At 43.7% G+C, this 20,490-nt stretch overlaps 1 protein-coding gene across 1 annotated transcript in view; it reads right to left on the bottom strand.

The window, feature by feature from the left end:
- stac (SH3 and cysteine rich domain) overlaps positions 1-20,490 on the bottom strand; it is a 158,407-nt gene that overhangs the window by 82,557 nt on the left and 55,360 nt on the right. Inside the window, exon 3 of the mRNA XM_073041282.1 lies at positions 7,826-7,926. Coding sequence (XP_072897383.1) covers positions 7,826-7,926 — 101 coding nt within the window. The remainder of the gene's footprint in view (positions 1-7,825; positions 7,927-20,490) is intronic.

The following is a 20,490-nucleotide window of genomic DNA, read 5'->3' as shown; positions in this document are numbered from 1 at the left end:
AAGGGCCTGTTTCTTTGCCACAATGTTCTGTGATTCAAAAATCCCTGAATAGAGGCAGCAAAAGTGGAGAAAAGGGTACAAGGGCCACTTGTCTTCATTAGACATGGCAGAACAAACAGGAACTGAGGCACCATGTTGCGGCTTTGATGTGGCCACACCTGAGGTAGTACGTGCAGTTCCTAGCATCACGCTGTAGGAAGGACGTGATTATGTTGGAGAGGTTCACCGGGATAGTGCTTGGATTTGGAGCATTTCAGTTCCCAGAAGAGTTTGGTTTTGTTTTCTCAGGAGTGAAGAAGGCTGAGGGATGATCTTAGAGCAGGTTAAAAGGTTGGCACGAGGTTACAGGCCACAGGACCTCAACTGTGCTGTCTGTTCTGTGCTCTATGCTCAAAAGTTGACTCACTACCATTGCTGATACATTTTACATTATCTGTTACTCCAGAAACCTACTAACTTCATTATGTTTCTCATCCTCTGCATGCCACCTTGGTTGAACAAAGGAGCACTTTTAGTAATAAGAGTAAGACAACTGCACTGCTCCAAAGAGCACTATATGAGGTCATTCTTATCCTCAGCCATTAGGTTCTATAAGGAGTCAACCTATAGCCAGGGAAGAGGTGGCCTCCTCCTGTAAGACTGTTTGTGGTAACTTACTTTTTATTCTTTCTACTTCTCTTCTAATATTTATACTTGTGCACTTGTAATGCTAGTGTGGCACTGTAATTTTCTTTGGGATCAATAAATTATCAATCTATCCATATGCACTGTAAATCATTACATCCATATATTATGGGCATTTAAAAAACTCTTAGATAGGCACATGGATGATAGACAAATGGAGGGTTATGTGGGAGGGAAGAGTTAGATTGAGTTTAGAGTAGGTTACAAGTTTGGCACAACATTTTGGGCCAAAGGACCCAGACAGTGGTGTTCTGTACTGTAATGTACTGGTCTGTGTTCTATTGCATGATGGAGGTATACAATGTCATGAGGATACACAGTCAGATTTTTTTTTCTAAAGGTGGAGGTGTCTTTGACTAGAGGGTTGGGTACAGGAGAGACATAGGAGGTCAAAGGTTAGTTGAAGATATTTTTCCTGTTCAGGGAATCCAGAAGGCACTTCCTGAGGCGGCAGTGGAGATAGAAACTCTGGTGACATTTAAGAAACAACTTGGGAAGGCATTTAAAACATCAAGGCATAGGAGGTTGTGGAACTAATACAAGCAAGTGGGATTAATAGACAATAGACAATAGGTGCAGAAGTAGACCATTCGGCCCTTCGAGCCTGCACCGCCATTCTGAGATCATGGCTGATCATCTACTATCAATACCCGGTTCCTGCCTTGTCCCCATATCCCTTGATTCCCCTATCCATAAGATACCTATCTAGCTCCTTCTTGAAAGCATCCAGAGAATTGGCCTCCACTACCTTCTGAGGCAGTGCATTCCAGACCCCCACAACTCTCTGGGAGAAGAAGTTTTTCCTTAACTCTGTCCTAAATGACCTACCCCTTATTCTCAAACCATGCCCTCTGGTACTGGACTCTCCCAGCATCTGGAACATATTTCCTGCCTCTATCTTGTCCAATCCCTTAATAATCTTATATGTTGCAATCAGATCCCCTCTCAATCTCCTTAATTCCAGCGTGTACAAGCCCAGTCTCTCTAACCCCTCTGCATAAGACAGTCCAGACATCCCAGGAATTAACCTCGTGAATCTACGCTGCACTTCCTCTACAGCCAGGATGTCTTTCCTTAACCCTGGAGACCAAAACTGTACACAATACTCCAGGTGTGGTCTGTAGACAGCTACAAGAGTCAGCATGGGCTTGGTGGGCTGAAGAGCCTCTTTGGGCTGGCTGGTGACAAGAAGGCAGACAGGAGTGAGATAGCTCAGCTGGTTGAACGGAGTCACAACAAGAACCCTGCACTCAATGTCAGTAAGACCAAGGAAATGATTGTAAACTTCAGGAAAGGGAAATTGTGAGAACATGCACCAATTCTCATCAATAGGTCAACAGCTACCGTCTCTAAAGAGCTATCCTGGGTCCAACATATTAATGCAATTACAAAGAAGGCATGCCATGCAATATTAGGAGTCTGAGGGATTTGGTCCATCACCAAAGACTCTTGCAAATTTCTACAGATGTACCATGGAGAACATGCTGACTGGTTGCATCAACATTTAGAATGGAGATTCCACAGCACAGGATCAGGAAAAGCTGCAGAGGGTTGCAAACTCAGTCAGCTCTATCATGGACACCAGCCTCCACAGTATACAGGATATTTTCAAAGAGCGATGCCTCAAAAAGGTGGCATCCATCATTAAGTACCCCCATCACCCAAGACATGCTCTCTTCTTATTACTGCCATAAGAGAGGTGGTGCAGGAGCCTGAAGCCGCACACTCCATGTTTCAGCAACAGCTTCTTCCCCTCCACCATCAGATTTCTGAACGGACAATGAACTAATGAACACCACCTCACTATTTTTGCTCTCTTTTTGCATTTTTAAATTTATATTTAATATATATTTCTTACTGTAATATATAATATTTTATATACTGCCCATCAGGGGTGCTAACCTCCACAATATCCAAGACTTCTTCAAGACGCAGTACCTTAGGAAGGCGGCATTCAACATTAAGGACTCCCGCTACCCAGGACATGCCCTCTTCTTATTGTTACTGGCAGGAAGGAGGTACAGGAACTTGAAAGCACACACTCAGCAATTCAGGAACAGCTTCTTCCCCTCTGCCTTCCGATTCCTAAGTGGACATTGAATCCCTCAACATTACCTCACTACTTTTTTTAATTTCTGTTTTTGCATTGCTTATTTTAATTCAACTATTGAATATACATACTTATAATCACAGTAATTCCGGTTTTTTAAAAATATTTATCACATATTGCAATGTGCTGCTAATGCAAAGTTAATAAATTTCAGGAACTGTGCCGGTGATATTAAACCTGATTCTGATTCTACACTGTACTGCTGCTGAAAAATAAATAACTTCGCAATTTATGTCAGTGATAATAAGCCCAATTGTGATTCTGGGTGCTCTGTTACTGTATATCCATAAAACGCTCTTTTCATTCCACTAGGTTCATTCAACGCAATCAGAAGAAATGTGCATAATTGTTTAAATCTATCCAACAGCAACCTGAGAAATCCTACCACATCAACACCTTCTTCCGATTCTTTTAAGCAAACTATTATCACAATAATCACTTTCTATTTATTTATTTTTATTTAGAGGTACATCTCTTCCAGCCTAATGAGCTAGTGCTGCCCAATTACACCCATGTGCCAATTAACCTACTAACTTGCTAACAGGCAGCACAGTAACGTAGCATTTGCGTGATTACTGATCGGGGTTCGATTCCCGCTGCCTGTAAGGAGTTGTACATTCTCCCTGTGATCACGTGGGTTTCCTCCCACATTCCAAGGATGTATGGGTTAGAGTTAAGGTTAGTACGTTGTGGGCATACCATGTTGGCACTAGAAACATGGCTTAACATGATCATTCCTCAGAGGCTGGTGGGCAAACTGTTGTTGTCAGGACTCAACACCTCCCTCTGTTACTGGATTTTGGACCTCTTGATGGAAAGACTCCAATCAGCCTGAGTTGGCCCCAACATCTCAAGCTCCATCACGCTGTGGGCAGGTGCCCCCAGCACTGTGTGCTCAGCCCGCTACTGTTCACACTGCTGTCTCAGGACTGACATGCCAGATCCAGCTCAAACTGCATCACTGATGGTACTACTGATGTTGGCCTCATCAGCAACAATGGTGAGTCGGCATATAGAGAGGAACTAGAGAGGCTCGTCAAATGGTGCGAGAACAACTTGAGTCTCAGCGTGGACAAGACAAAAGGGAAGATTGTGGAGTTCAGAAAGGTGCAAGACGACTACTCTCTATTGCACATCAATGCCATGAAGAGAGTAAAGAGCACAAACTTCCTTGGTGTGCACATAACAGATGATATAACCTGGACCCACAACATCTCCACATTAGTCAAAAAGGCACAGCAGTGGCTACACTTTTTGAGGAGATTGGGACGTGCAAGGTCCCCACCCCCATTCTAACAACTTTCTGCAGGAGCACCATCGAGATTGTCCTGTCTGGCTGCATAATCGTGTGGTACAGAAGCTGCAAGGCACTACAGCGGACAGTAAAAACCATCAAAGGATCTCCCTCCCCACTTTTTATGACATTTACCGGGACGAAGGGCCCAAAGCCTTGTTGAGGATCCCTGCCACCCATCTCATAACCTCCTTGACCCACTACCGTCAGAAGGAAGGTACAGGATCACCAGGACTAGGACTGCCAGACTGAGTTCCTCGGGCTGCGAGACCAATGAGTACCCTGCCACCACCAAAGAACATCGAGCTGTTCATTTACTGTTCACCTGTGTTGTGCACTCACATGCATTTTTAATTTCATATTTTATTTAGTTTATTTGTGGGATTATTTTGGTTTATATGCTGTGTATGATGTATGTTTTGTGAGTGCACCATGGTCAGGAGGAACAGTGTTTCATTTGGTTGTATATATCTAAAGACAGGTGGTGATAAACTTGGAATTTAAACTTGCGGGCTGCCCCAGCACAAACTCAAACTCTGTTGGTCACTGATACAAATGACACCTTTCACGTGTATTTCGATGTTCTGGTGTACATCTGACAAATAAAGCTAATCTTTCATCTTTAAATCCATCTTTGGAAGGGTTTGGAAACTGGGGCACCCGGAGGAACACACGTGGTGACAGGGAGAAACACAAACTCCTCACAGATAGCGGGGCGGGGGAGATTGAAACTGGACCACTGACACAGTATTAGTGCTACGCTAACCAAGATTTACCATGCCGCCCTAATACATCAACATAATAATTTTCTTTTCCTACCAGAGCAAAGAACATTACTGGCACATTATTTTTAAATATTTACCATTATGCTCAACAATTTTAAATTCTGCAAAATACAATCAGCTTTGCAAGGAGTAATCTCTGGGTGTGGCATTGAGCCAATTCTGGAGTTTAGAAAGATCCAGGCTGACCACTCTTCATTGTACATAAATAGCTCCTCCGTGGAGAGAGTTAGGGGCACTAGGTTTCTGGGAGTGCACATAACAGATGATATCACCTGGTCCCTCAACACCACATCTTTGGTCAAGAAAGCACAGCAGTGTTTCCACTTCCCGAGTAGATTAGGTGAGTCAGGTGAGTGAGGCCTCCCACTCTTCCCCCCCATTCCAGCCAATATTTACAGGAGCACCAGCGAGAGTGTCCTGGCCCGCTACCTCGCCTTTTGGTATAGAAATTGAAAAGCATCTGACCACAAGTTCCTACAAAGGATTACGAGGACAGCTGAGAGAATCATTGAGGTCTCTCTTCCACCCATCAGAGATATTTATCAGGAATAGTTCATACATAGGACCCTGAGAATCAGAATCAGGTTTAATATCACCGGCATATGTCACAAAATTTGTTAACTTAGCAGCAACAGTACAATGCAATACATGATAATATAGAAAAAAAATGTAAATATTAATTACAGTGAGTATATATTGTTACGTACTCGTGACACGTGACAGTGGTACCCTTGTCCCGTGACTGGGGTTGAAGCTATACTGGACTTGAGGTAATGGTCTTGTGATGGTGGAGTGACGTCATTTTCCCACCAGTAGAGGTCATGTGACAGGTTTCTTTTTACAGGGTATAAAAGGAGGACCCCTCCCTGTGTGGAGGGGCAGTTCGTGGCTGGATTTGCCATGTTGACTTCATGCCACTGCGTGATTTAATGTTATGACGCAGTTTAGTTGAAAGATGAAGTTTTATCTAATGCCTAAAGTTTAAAAGGTCATTGCCAGCAGTTTCTCTACAATACTGCTAGTTGAGAATCAGTGGAGAGTGAAGATCGGAGTTCGGGAGTTAAAGATCGAGGAGAATCGATTTCGACGGTGAAACAGGTTCGACCTTGTTTGATCCTTATTCGGAAGGAATTCGTTGACTGTTCTCGTGTTAATCCCTGTGAAATATCAGAAAGGATTGAGAACAGTGTTGTAAAGGAAAGGTCAGTGCCTTTAAGCCATTTCGTTTCGTTTCGTAAATTCTTCGTGGGAAAAAGTTCGTTCTTGGGAACCGAAGCAACACAACGTGAAAGAGAATTTAAATCGTCTTAAAAAGTCTCTCCCTTAAATGGACTGTGAGCATTTTGAACTTTTGGCAATACTACTTTGAAGAACTGTTTTTGCAACATCGCTTTAAGAACTATTTAAGCTTCAATGCTTTAAGAACTGTTCAAGCTGCCGCACAGCAGCTGAATTCCGGTTACGTCAGTGATTTGTTTACTTTTGGGGGGTTTGTTTTCAGTGTTTAATAAACGTGTTATTTGTTATATAGACCCCTGCCTAACTCATATATTTATTGTTGCCTGAATCCGTAACAATATATATGTATATTAAATTGTTAAATTAAAAAAATAGAAATAATAAAAAAGTGAGATAGTGTTCATGGGTTCAACATCCATTTAGGAATCGGATGACAGAGGGGAAAAAGCTGTTCCTGAATTGCTGAGTGTGTGCCTTCAGGCTTCTGTACCTCCTACCTGACAGTACCAATGGGAAGAGGGCATGTCTTGGGTGATGGGGGTCCTTAATAATGAATGCTGTCTTTCTGAGGCACCACTCCTTGAAGATGTCTTGGCTACTACAGAGACTAGTACCCAAGATGGAGCTGACTAATTGTACAACTTTCTGTAGCTTCTTTCAATCCTGTACAGTAGCGCCCCACCCCATACAGACAGTGTTTCAGCCTGTCAGAATGTTCTCCATGATACATCTGTAGAAGTTTTTGAAGTTTTTTAGGTGACAAACCAAATCTCCTCAAACTCCTGATGTAATATACCTGACGTCTTGCCTTCTTTCTAGATGCATTGATATGTTGGGACAAGGTTAGATCCTCAAAAATCTTGACACCCAGAATTTGAAACTGCTCACTCCCTGCAATTCTGATCCCTCTGTGAGGATTGGTTCGTGTTTCCTCATCCTCCCTTTTCTAAAATCCGCAATTAGCTCTTTGGTCTTACTGTCGTTGAGTGTAAGGTGTTGCTGTGACACCACTCAACTGGCTGGTGTATTTCGCTCCTGTATGCCCTCTTGTCTCCACCTAATAACAATGGTTGTATCATCAGCAAATTTGTAGATGGTATTTGAGCTATACCTAGCCACACAGTCATGAGAGTAGAGCAGTGAGCTAAGCTCACATCCCTGAGGTGCACCAGCGTTCATCGTCAGCAAAGAGGAGTTACCAACCTGCATAGATCCTGGTCTTCCAGTTAAGAAGTCGAGGATCCAATTGCAGAGGGAGGTACAGAGGTCCAGGTTCTGCATCTTATCAATCAGGACTGTGGGAATGATGGTGTTAAACGCTGAGCTATAATCAACGAACAGCATCCTGACATCGGTGTTTGAATTGTCCAGGTGACCTCAATGATCCCATCCATCAACAATCTTTTTGACCCCTCCCCCCACCATCAGGCAGGAGATACAATGGCATTAGGACAAGAAAATGTTCCGACGGGAAACAGCTTCTTCCGCAGGCCAAGAGACCCCTGCCACCAGCTAAGTCTCATCATTTCTGAAGCACTAGTAGCATTACACAGTTTACTATTTAGTATGTGTTGTAAATGCACCCTTGTGGTAATATTACTTTATGTGTTGTGTGTGAGCTGTATGTACTGTGTTGTGCACCTTGTTCCGCTAATGACAATAAAGACGGACTTGAACTTGGTAACCGTACGACAGACACGCAGCGTTGCTTACCAGTTTGCCCATGCATCGCTGCTGTTCCACACCGTCAATGCACTTGTGGTGGATGCTCATCTTACAAGCCTTGCAGCGCAGACCAAGCTTAGCATTGGTGCCTGTGAAAAGACGTGCGTCAACAGTCAGTATCAGTCTCAATTCAACTCAGCACAATGATCCGAGCAAAATGAGAACATTTAATTAATGACATCAACCTTATGTTCAACTCTTCAACTCAATGATAATATATAACAACTAACATTTCCTGGAGACAGATAAAGTGTGCTTTTCACTATAAGTAAACATTTTGCTTTATATCTCTTCAGTTCTATTAATACCAACTTTTAAACCCTACTAGAATTTAAATGAATGTACAATTCAGGAAAAGACCAATCTTGCCTTGTTGTTGGCCTTGAAAGGCCTAGATTGAGTGGAGATATGTCTCTACCAAAGGAGGTGTAAGGCTCTCCTTCCCACTGCTAGCCTGCAGGTCACCCTGGGGCAAGATGTGGCGCCTGCTTAGCCCCCGATCAGAGTCACATGAAGCCATGGGAGGAGGTGGTGGATGGTCACAGGAGCAGCTGGTGCATATCACAAGCCCTGGTTATGAGACCACTGATGCAAAGCGGACAATCTCTGGAGAGTGTTGACACTGTCCAGAAGAAAGCAATGGTAAACCACTTCTGTGGAAAAATTTGCCAAGAACAATGATCTTTGACCACGATCGCCCATGAAAAAGAAGGATCAGCCATGAATGAATGACAGAGCGGACTCGATGGGCCAAATGGCCTAATTCTACTCCTATTGGAGTAATTGGAAAAAGTGGTATAGAGGAGATGTCAGAGATAGATTTTTTTAAACACCAAGCAGTTGGTGCCTGGAACTTGCTGCCAAGGGTGGTGGTAGAGACAGATACATTAGGGACATTTACCAAATTCTTAGAAAGGCACATGGACAACAGAAAAGTAGAGGGCTAGGTAGTAGTGAAGGGTTGGACCAATCTTCGAATAGGTTAAAAGGTTGGCACAATCATGGGCCGAGGAGCCTGCACTGTGTTCTATGTTCCAATATCTGTTTCAATAATAAAAACACATTCCTAAGCCTCATGATCTTGCATGTACAAGGTTTCACTTCCCCAAAACTCTTACCTTCCCCCATTCTGGTATGAGAATCTACAGATTCTTGTTCCCTTAATAATTATAAATAAATTGTTCTTTCCTTCATCATTTTCAACAGCCCTGTATAAATACGACATTGTCTGATTAGTCTGACCTAACCTGACCTGTCTGTATGAAAGCACATTTCCTGCTCATTATAACTGTGTCTCATTTGTTCCTGCATCACATCACAATTCACAAGCAACATAACACTGGGGGCACACTACTTCAGTGCCAGAATATGCAGCGGTACTTGCGGGCTGCCCCCAGCACACCCTTGGTTGTGTTGGTTGCTAACATAAACGATGCTTTTCACTGTATGTTTTGATGTGCCCATGATAAGCAAGTGAATCTAAATCTAACAAGCATTGTCATGGAGGGCAATACAATCTTGTGGGTTCTTTAAATCATCTATATTCACTGGAGATTCAAAACTGATCAAGTGTTAATATACTTTTTCAGCTATATTATAACGGCTATGCTCCAAGGGGACCACAACCTTGTCGTAGGGTTTGAAGGATTGCATGCTTCATGGACCCAGACAGCTATATTGGCTGGAGTCACGGCTTTATGCTTTGGCTCTTGGTAGGGTCACCCATGCCAAATAGGTCAAAGGGTAGAGCCCAGACTAAGATTGGTCCACTGGTCCTCCATGTCCGGGGGTTCAGCTCAAGATTGAATCAAAACTGTTACAGAAACAACAATGAAAGATCCTTCTACACCCCGGACTTGCATGACTGACAGTAGTGAAAACCGAGCTACTGACCCATTGAAGGAAGCCCTGAATGCCAACAGAGATGGAGGACCATCATTGCTGCCCTAAACAGCTATGGTGTAAAAGGCTGCAGAATAGAATAATAGTTGTGGATCTATTGCTCATAAATAAGATTAATATAGATAGTCCTGATGAAAAGGCTCAATCTGAGACATCAACAGTCTATTCCCCTCTATAGATGTTGCTTGACTTGGGGAGTTCCTCCCCCATTTTGTGTGCATTACTATCAAAATATCCAGCCTCTGCAGATTCTGTTGTGTTTAATATAGGAAGGACTTGACAGTTAACAAAACGCAGTGCAAAAGTCTTAAGCACATATATACAGCTAGGGTGCCTAAGACTTCTGCAAAGTACTGTATTTGTCAACGTGAATTAGAGAGCGAGTTTGTCAACCTGGCAAGAGCAAACTATGTTGGGAATGGCGAGGATGGAGCGTCGCAGGAGGGGTGTAGGACAGATGGCAGAAGAGCGCCAGGGGCAGAGGGGCAGGGGTGGAGAAGGTGCAGGCATACCCACCAGAGACACCAGGCAAGGTTATTTGATTCCAAACAACTAGTTTATTGATCGTTACAGAATGTCTCTCTGGTGCTTCACACTCAATTTGCTCTCCCTTCCCTTTTTCCCAACCGTGATTCCCCTCTCCCTGCCCCCTTCCCACTCTCAGTCGACAATAGAGACCCATATCAAAATCAGGTTTATCATCACTCACATATGTCATGATTTTTTGTTTTTCTGGCAGTAGTGCAGTGCAATACATTAAACTGCTAGAGTACAGTGTAAAAATTCTTAGGCACCCTAACTATATATATATATATATACGCCTGCCAAGACTTTTGCACAGTACTGTACAGTGGACTAAAGAGCCTGTTTCTGTGATGTCAGACTAGGATTATGTTGAATGGTGTTAGGTGTCTCAAATTGTAACTTCACAAATATGGAGAGGTCCTAAAGGCTGATTCACCATTTATAAATAACAGTACAAATGACAATACAAACTATGTGGATTACAATTAGGCAGAAGAATGTAAAGTGAGTCACATACAGTCGAGAACATTACAAATGGAATATGCGTCCAAAATATGAGCTCATTCATTTCATTGCAAAATGTTCAACTGTATGTTTTCATTGATTTAAATTTTCATCTTGCATTTTATGTTCATAGAGTCAAAGGGGAATACAGCACAGGCATCTAAGCAGTCAATGTCGACTCTACTGTCCCAATTTCCTGCAATCACCCATATCCCTATATAAACTAACATAAACAAAAGAGCTGATTGTGAATTGCAGGAGGAACTGAGACAGGCTTGCCCCAATAAACATTAATGGGACTGCAGTTGAGAGGGTGAGTAGTTTCAAATTCCTCAGTATACACACCACCAAAGATCTCACTTGGACTGTACAGACCGGCTGTGCGGCAATAAAAAAAGCACGACAGTGCCTCTTCCACCTCGGGCGGCTATAGAAGTTCGGCATGAGCCCCCAAATCCTCAAGGCCTCAAGGGGCACCATTGAGAGCATCCTGACTGGCTGCATCACCACCTGGTATGGGAACTGCACCAACCTTGATCACTGGGCACTGCAGAGAGTGTTACAGACAGCCCAGCACATCTGTGGACATGACCTTCCCTCCATTGAGGAGGTTTATAGCAGCAGTTGCAGAAAGAAGGCCTAGAAGATCACTGGGGACACCAGTCACCCCAACCATAAACTGCTCCAGCTGCTCCCGTCTGGCAAACGGTACCGCAGCATTAAACCCAGAACCAACAGGCTACGGGACAGTTCCTTTCTACAAGCCATTAGACTTTTAAATTCACATGTCTGTACATGACGACAGAGTCATAACGCAAAGATTTTTACTCCCTCACATTATGGGATGCATGTAAGATTTAAATAAATTCTACAAATTCTAAAACTGTCAAAATAGTTAGAAGTCCTGAAGAAGGGTCTTGGCCCGAAACATCGACCGTTTATTCATTTCCACAGATGCTGCCTGACCAGCTGAGTTTCCCTAGCATTTTGCGTGTGTTAGCTCTTAAAATATATTGATTGCACCTGCCTCAACCATTTCCTCTGGCCACTTATTCCACATATCCACCACCCTCAGTGTGAAAAAACTGCCCGTCAGATCCCTTTTAAATCAAAGACAACAATCAGGTTTAATATCATCGGCATAAGTTGTGAATCTTGTTATTTTGCGGCAGATTTTCAAGTCTGCAAATTACGATAAGAAACATATATTCGATTCAAATTTAATTGTCAGTCAACCATACATGAATACTCATGAATACAGCCACACAAAACATTGTTACACCAGGGTCAAGTTGCAAAACACAGTATTAAATAACGAGTACAAAAAGAGAGCAAAAAAACTACTGAGGTAGTGTACATGGGTTCAAGAACTGTTCAGAAATCGGATGGCAGAGGGAAAGAAGCTGTTCCTGAAACATTGAGTGTGTAACTTCAGGCTCTTGTTCCTCTTTCTTGATGGTAGCAAAGAGAAGAGGGAGTGTCCTGCGTGATGGGGGTCCTTATTGATGGACACCGGCTTTCAGCTTTATGAGACATGGCCTTTTGGAGATGTCCTCAAAGCTGGGAAGGCTAGTGACCATAATGGTGCTGGCTCTCTGTTCAGTGGTCCCTCCTTACCAGACGGTGATACAATCAGTTAGAATTTTCTCCATCAGTAGAAGTTTGCTAGAGTCTTTGGTGACATCCCAATTCTCCTCAATTTCCGATTAATATCATGCTTTCTCTATGATTACATCAATATGTTACTCCCTGGATAGATCCTTTGAGATGTTGACATCCAGGAACATGAAAGTGCACACCTTTTCCACTGCTGATCCCTTGATGAGATCCAGTGTGTGTTCCCTCGACTTCCCCTTGTCCAAGCCAATTTTGAATCCACCTGACTAGTTTGTCCTAGATTCCATGGGACCTGACCTTCCAGACCAGCCTGTAATGTGGGACTTTGGTGAAGGCCTTGCTAAAGAATTGCATTATATTTTCAGTGTGTAATAAAAAAATTTACATATGTTATCATATTATGCTATATATAAAAACACACCAAAAAAACTGATGAGCTACTATCTTTTTGTTTGGAAATTCTGATGATTTTGTATCTGGCCCACTGACCTCATTTCTTGGTTTTCTCTATTCACCGCACCCCATTTCCCATGTTCCCTCAAGACCTTTAAGACCCTAAGACATAAAAGCATGCCTTTCTATCATTGACTGATTTATTATCCCTCTTATTTCCATTCTGCATTCTTCCCATAACCTTTGATGCCTATCAGCCTCTGCTTCAAATTATACCTAATAACTTGGCCTCCACAGACATCTGCGGTAATAAATACCACAGATTCACCACCTTCTGGCTAAAGAAATTCCACCTCATGTCTGCTCTAAATGGACGTCCTTGCATTCTGAGGATGTGCCCTCTGGTCCTAGACTCCCCCACTATAGGAAACACCCTCTCCACATTCACTATCTAGGCCTTTCAATATTTGAGAGGTTTCAATGAGATCTCCCCTTTAGTCTTCTGAACTCCAGTGAGTTCAGGTCCAGAGCCATCAAATGTTCCTCTGCATTAACCCTTTCATTCATAGGATCACTCTCAAGAACCTCCTCTCAAATGCCAGCACATCCTTTCTTAGATAAGGGGTCCAAAACTGCTCACTATGTTCCAAGAGTGCTCTGACCAATGCCAGATAAAGTCTCCACATTACCTCCTTGCTTTTTTGTTCCGGTCCTCTCAAAATGTATGCTGACAGGTCATACCTCAGGGGACGAACACATTAATGAAGGCAAAAGAGTGGAGCTGGCGAATATGGATTTTAGCAAGGTGCTTGATAAGGGTCCCCATGGTAAGATCATTCAGAAAGTCAGGAGGTATAAGATCCAGGGAAACTTGTTTGTGTGGATTTGGAGCAGGCTTGCACAGAGAAGGCAGAGGATGGCTGCAGATGGATGGTATTCTGCCTGGAAGTCAGTGACCTGTATTGTTCCACAGGCATCTGTTCTGGGACCCCTGTTCTTTGTGATATTTATATTCAGATGAGGACATGAAAGGGTAGGTTAGTAAGTTTGCAGGTGAGAAAGTTTGATGGAGTTGTGAATAGTCTGGAGGGTTCCTGTAGGTTGCGACAGGACATTGGTAGGGTGCAGTGCTGGGCTGCAAAATGGCAAATGGAGTTCAATCTGGAAAAGCGTGAAGTGATTCACTTTGGACGGCTGAGTTTGAAGACAGAATACAGGGTTAATGGCAGTGTGGAGGAAGAGAGAGATCTTGGGCATCCATGTCCTTAGATCCCTCAAATTGCTGTGCAAGTTCATAGGGTTTTTAAGAAGGCATATGGTGTGTTGGCCTTCATTAGTTAGGGATTGAGTTCGAGAGCCGCGATGTAATGTTGCAACTCCAGAAAACCCTGGTTTACCCACACTTGGAGTATTATGTTCAGTTCTGGTCAGCTCATTGTAGGAAGGATGTGGAAGCTTTAGAGAGGGTGCAGAGGAGATTTACCAAGATGCTGCCTGGACTAGAGAGTGTGTCTTATGAGGAAAGGTTGAACAAGCTAGGTTTTTTGAGCTGGATCAGAGGGTGAGAAGTGACTTGATAGAGGTTGTCAAGATGATCAGAGGCATAGATCAAGTGGATAGCCAGAGTATTTCCCCAGCGCATCAATGGTTAATAGAAAGGGCTGTAATTTTAAGTTGATTGTTGGAAAGTATAGGGGGAAGTATAGGTAAGTTTTTTACAGAGATTGGTGGGTGTGTGGAATGCCCTGCCAGGGGTGCTGGTGGAGGCAGATATTTTAGGGGCATTTAAGAAACTCATTGGTAAGCATATGGCTGAAAGAAAAATGGAGGGCTATATGGGAGAGAATGGTTAGACTTATCTTAGAGTAGGTTAAAAGGTAGGCATAACATGGTGGGCCGAGGGGCCAATACTGTGCTGTATCCCTGATCTCTAGTTCTAGTCTCACGCAACCTGACGGGAAAAAGACTGCTTGAATTTATCCTATCTATACACACTTCATAATTTTATTATGATCTACAGATCTCCCATCTTTCTGCTACAAACCTATTCATCCTTTTCCTGTAACTCAGATCTTCAAATCCCGGCAAACATTTTTGAATATTTTCTCTGTACTCTTTCTTTCACATTGGTATTTTTCCTGTGGGTAGGTGACCAGAATACTCCAAATTGGACCTTACCATCTTATATAATTCAAACATCCCCACTCTGTACTCAGTACTTTGATTTATGGAGGCCAATATGCCAAAAGCTCTCTTTACGACCCTAACTACCTGTGATAACACTTTCAAAGAATTATGGATCTGTATTCCCATGTGTAGGAAACCTTTCTGCTGGATAAGTTTAAGGAAAGTCCCAAAGTACTTTGCAAGTATATTAAGGACAAAGGGGTAACAGGGAAAGGGTGGGTCACCTAATGGACCAAAATGGCAAATGAACACTCTCATCTGGATTGACCAAGGAACACAAATCAGGATGGGAGCCCAAATGCTAGAATATGTTATGCTTAAAAAGATATTTTAGTGGCTTAAATCTGGATAAACCCCCAAGGCTTGTTGAGATGCTGCAGATAAAGTTGCAGACATAGCAGTGGGTCCTCAAGTGGCTGTAGAGGCTGGTCTGGGATGCACATGAGCAGGATGTTAGAGTGGGATTCCTCAATGAAGAATACCTTACATAGTTTTGTTTAATGTGGGAAGGCTGATGCATGGGCAGCCACCACACGGTCCTTGACAGATCGGGATCAGGATCCAGTGACATGGAATGCAAGACCACTGCTGCAGCCTTCCTCCACCTTCACTGCCACTGTGATGTATCCGCCAGCTCCACTGATGAGGGCTTGGTTGGATCGTTTTTCGTGTGGAACCTTCCCGTTTATTTTACTGCAATGAGTGACCCTACCAGGAGCTAAGCTCCAGACGTCATTACACTCAGGATCTGAGGAATTCACTAGCCTCCCCCCCACACAAGGTGATGGTCCTTGGAGAAGTATTGAGATTGATCTCAGGCTGCAAGGGAGGATGATACAGGAGCCCTAACAAAGAACTTTAATTCCTCACAGGGCAGATTACTGGAGGACAACAAATGTGATATAGAACCATAAAACCATAGAACACTACAGCACAGCAAAGGCCCTTCAGCCATCCATGTTTTGCTGACCCATATAATCCTTAAAAAAAAGTACTAAACCCACACTACCCCATAACCCAAGTCAAGAAGGGTAGTGGGTACAAGCCAAGTAATTATAGGCCTGTAAGACTAACATCAGTGCTTTGAAAGTTAATGGGAAAAATAACATACTTGGAAAGGCAAGGATTGTTTGGTGGAGATTGTGTTAAATATGAGGACATATAAACAATGTGTTTTAAGGAACTTATCTTGACTTCATGATGTTCCACAAGAGAGAAAGTTAAAGTTCTCTGGATCCAGGGCGAGTTGGAAAATTCGACTGGAAGCCTGTGACTCTCAGAATGAAAGAATCACACAGCGTGGGAGAGAAACACTGTCCCAGATCGGGGCGGTGAAGTTCAGATTTCAATTCTGGCATCCCCTGTAGAGAGTTTTTGGCACAGCTAGAGTTGCACCACAAGGCTGGAGGCTGTGATGAGTGGGATATTAATGTGGAGGTGTGATTAACAAGTCTGCACATTGCACAAGGAAGTCTTATTTAGTTCTCACAAACAAAAGACCAAGTTTGATACAATGGAAGAATGTAAGATCACATTGGTGATAAGTTAGAGTCCCCGTGTCACAGAACAGTACAGCACAGAAACAGGTCGTTTGGCCCATCAGCCCCATGCTGAACTGTTAATCTGTCTAGTCCACCAACCTGCACACAGACCATACCCCTCCAAACCCCTCCTGTCCATGTACTGATCCAAACTTCCCTTAAATGTTGAAATTGAGCTTGCATTCACCGGTTATACTGACAGTTCATTCCACACTCTCACAACCCTCTAGGTTAAGAAGCTCCCCCTCATGTTCTCTTTAAGCATTTCACCTTTCATCCATAATACCTAGTTGTTGTTCCACCAAACCTCATTGGAAAAAGCCTGCTTGTATTAACCTATCTATACCCCTTATAATTTGGTACAACTCTATCAAATCTCCCCTCATTCCCCTGCGCTCTGGGAAATAAGGTCCCTACCCTTCACTCTCCACAAAGCACTGCAGAACCACCTTCCTGGCAACTACTGGGGAGGCTAGTGCTTATTATGGAGCTAGCAGAGTTTACAACTGCACAATTACACCAAGCCAAAAGACATATCTGACATATTTAAGTGGGACTACTTTGTTGGTTAGCACTGATTAAGTAGGTGAACTAAACAATTGAGTGTAAAAGGACAAATGAGAATGTGAAAAAAAAATTGCAATCCCAGGACAAATTATTTTTAGGTACTAGAGAGATTTTAAAAAAGTACAATAGTAGTTTGATATCTATCTCAAACTGTCTCACGGGGTATGGAATACAAATGATAAGGAAATGGTGCTGCAATTATCTTGAGGTATGTTCAGAACACACACCGGTCCTCATCGAGGGATCAGCAGTGGAAAGGGTGAGCAGTTTCAAGCTCCTGGGTGCCAGCGTCTCTGAAGAGTAAACCTGGGCCCAGCATATTGATCCGGTTACAAAGAAGGCACACCAGCAGCAGGAGTTAGCAGAGACTTGCTATGTCACCACAGACTCTCACAAGTTCCTACAGCTGTACCATGGAGAGCATTCTAACCGGATGCGTCTCTGTCTAGTACGGAGGGGCCACTGCACTGGATCGGAAAAAGATGCTGGAAGTTGCAATCTCCGCCAGCTCCATCATGGCAATAGCCTCCCCAGCATCCAGGACTTGTTCAAAAGGCGATGCCTCAAAGAGCCGGCATCCGTCGTTAAGGACCCCCATTACCCAGGATGTCCTCTTCTCATTGCTACAATCAAGAAGGAGGTACAGGAGCCTGAAGACCCACACTCAACATTTCAGGAACAGTATCTTCCCTTCCGCCAACAGATTTCTGAATGGACATTGAATGCATGAACACCACCTCACTATTTATTTTCCTGTTGCTTGCTCTCTTTTTGCACTACTAATTTAATTGATAAATAGCTTATTGAAATGTATAGTTTGTTTTTATTATGCATTGCAATGTTCTGCTGCCACAAAACAACATATTTCATGACATAAGCCAGAAATACTAAACCTGATTCAAAAATTCTGGGTACCAAATCTCAGGAAGTATACACTAGGCTTGCTAAGAACCTTACAAAGGAACTGTTCAGGTAGATAGCAATAAACTATCAGGAGAATAAAGAACACAGAAACAGGTCCTTCAGCCCAACTGTTCCATTCCAGTCAAGACTACCTCCGTTGGTCAGGGTCGACTCTGACACTGCATCCCAGCTGCAAGCCAGGGCAGTACAATATGGAGAGCAAGCTATTGCCCTTGCAGCAGACTCCCCCTCATATACTGTCTGGGTAGACTCCAGCACCTTGACATGCACATTGAATTCTCCAACTCCCGGTAATTCCCTCCCCCTCCCTTCCCCCATCTGCCTCCTCCTCCAGCTGCCTATCACCTCCCTCATAGTTCCGCCTTCTTCTATTACCCATAGTGCTTTCCCCTTACATTTCTTCTTCACCTTTCCTGCCTATCCCCTCCCTACTTTCCCCCCCCCCCCACCCCTTGATCTTTCCTCTTACTGGGTTTTTCACCTGGCACCTACCAGCTTTCTCCTTCCCACCCTCCCCCTCACCTTCTTTATAGGGCCCCTGCCCCCTCCCTCTTCAGTCCTGACGAACGGTCTCAGACCGAAACATTGACTGTTTGTTTCCACGGATGCTGCCCGACCTGCTGAGTTCCTCCAGCGTGTTGTGCGTATTGCTTTGACCCCACCATCTGCAGAGTACTTTGTGTTTAGGCTCACCCTCTCCATGCAGCTGATGAATTCAAAGACTGGCAGAGACAGATATACTTTGGCATCAGCAGTGTCACAAGAGTTGCCAGTCAACATTGAACTCGACATAGGGCTACCTTTAGCTTTCCTCAGGGTTTACTCCCAAAGCCTTCCCCATGAGTGGGTAGAGCCACAAGACAGCAGGGATAGGAGATCGGAGTTTTCCTTCTCCCAGATGAGCTGCCAACCACGGCTGATGAGCCCCATCTGTCCGAAGATTGCCTGATGGTTGGCCGATGTCTCTCTAAATCTTCCCTATCGCGTACCCGTCTGCACACTGCCGGAGGAACTTGCCAGATCAGGCAGAGCCAGTGGAAAGAAAGAAACAGTCGACATTTCAGGCCGAGACCCTTCTCGTGTTCATCATGCGCTGATCGCCGATTTGAGATGGTGCTGGTGAAGCACCGTGACAACTTACTGGTGGCAAACAAAACAAAGAATACAACTACCGGTAAATGTTTTACTAACACTTTTCCTTGTTAAATTTTTGGGAAGTGATCACCGCAAACTACGGAGAGGCAAGCGAAGGCGAGGCTGAGTTGAAGGCCAAAACATGTGGGTACGAGGTGAAGTCGAGGCTTATTCGAGGCTAAGTTGGAGCAGAGGAGAAGCAGATTTGAGGCCCATCTACCTAAACTGAGAGCGAGGTTTGATCGATCTAAGCACCAGGCTGACTTGGAAAGGTTAAGTACCGGCGGGGTCCAGTTCATATCAATGCAACAGGGCCCAGGTCCTAGTGCAAGGAATGACCTGATGTTTGGATGATTTAAACGCTGGGCCAATGGATCGAGAAGACAAGGTATTGGGACAAGAAGCGAGGATCACGCCAGCTCTACTCGCTGCTCTGTGCTGAACTGAAGTCGAGGCTGTGGCCTGCTCTGGGCTTCCTGTCTACGGACTCATTTTCATTCCGAATGCTATTTGCCTACTTTTACTGTTTGCACGATTTGTTTTCTTTTCCTCTGCATGTTGGGTATATTTGACTGTCTTTTTTTTTAATGGGTTCTTTTGGGTTTGTTTGTTTTGTGGCTGCCTATAAGGAGATGAAACTCAAAGCTGCATAATGTATATATACTTTGATAATAAATGTACCTTGAACTTTGATTTTAAAGGTTGCAATTGTACCTGCCTCAAACATTTCTTCTGTTTACTGCTGGCATCGATATTAATGATTTGGATGAGAACATACGAGGAATAGTCAGTACACTTGCAGCAAACACTTAAATAAGTGTTATTATAGACAGTGATGTGGAAGATGAAGATTGCAGTTGGATCTTGATCGGTTTGGTGGGTGGGCTGAGGAATGGAAAGTGGAATTTAATTTAGGAAAGTGAAAAATGTTACACTTTGCAAGCACGAATCCAGGCAGGACATTTATACAGGATGGAAAGGGTCTGGGTACTATAGTAGGACAGAGAATAGGTCCATCGTCTCCTTGAAGTGAAGTCACGGGTAGACAGAGTGGTGAAGGTTTTTTGCAGACATTTCATCAGTCAGGGCACTAAATATAGAAAACACAAAGTATACTGCAGATGCTGTGGTCAAATCAACACATACAAACAAGCTGGATGAACTCAGCAGGTCGGGCAGCATCTGTTGAAATGAGCAGTCAACGTTTCGGGCCGAGACCCTTCGTCAGGAAGAAGTTGGGACAGTTGCAATCATGCAAGACATTGGGGAGGCCACACTTGGAGTACTGCCACTCTGTCATGTTGCAAGGCCTTGAGGGACTGCTATAGGGAGAGGCTAGACTGGCTGGCCCTTTACTCC

This window comes from Hemitrygon akajei, chromosome 1 (genome assembly GCF_048418815.1).
Source record: "Hemitrygon akajei chromosome 1, sHemAka1.3, whole genome shotgun sequence".
Taxonomy (NCBI): domain Eukaryota; kingdom Metazoa; phylum Chordata; class Chondrichthyes; order Myliobatiformes; family Dasyatidae; genus Hemitrygon; species Hemitrygon akajei.
The sequence above is the reverse complement of the archived record's forward strand: the minus strand, read 5'-3'. Positions and strand labels throughout refer to the sequence as shown.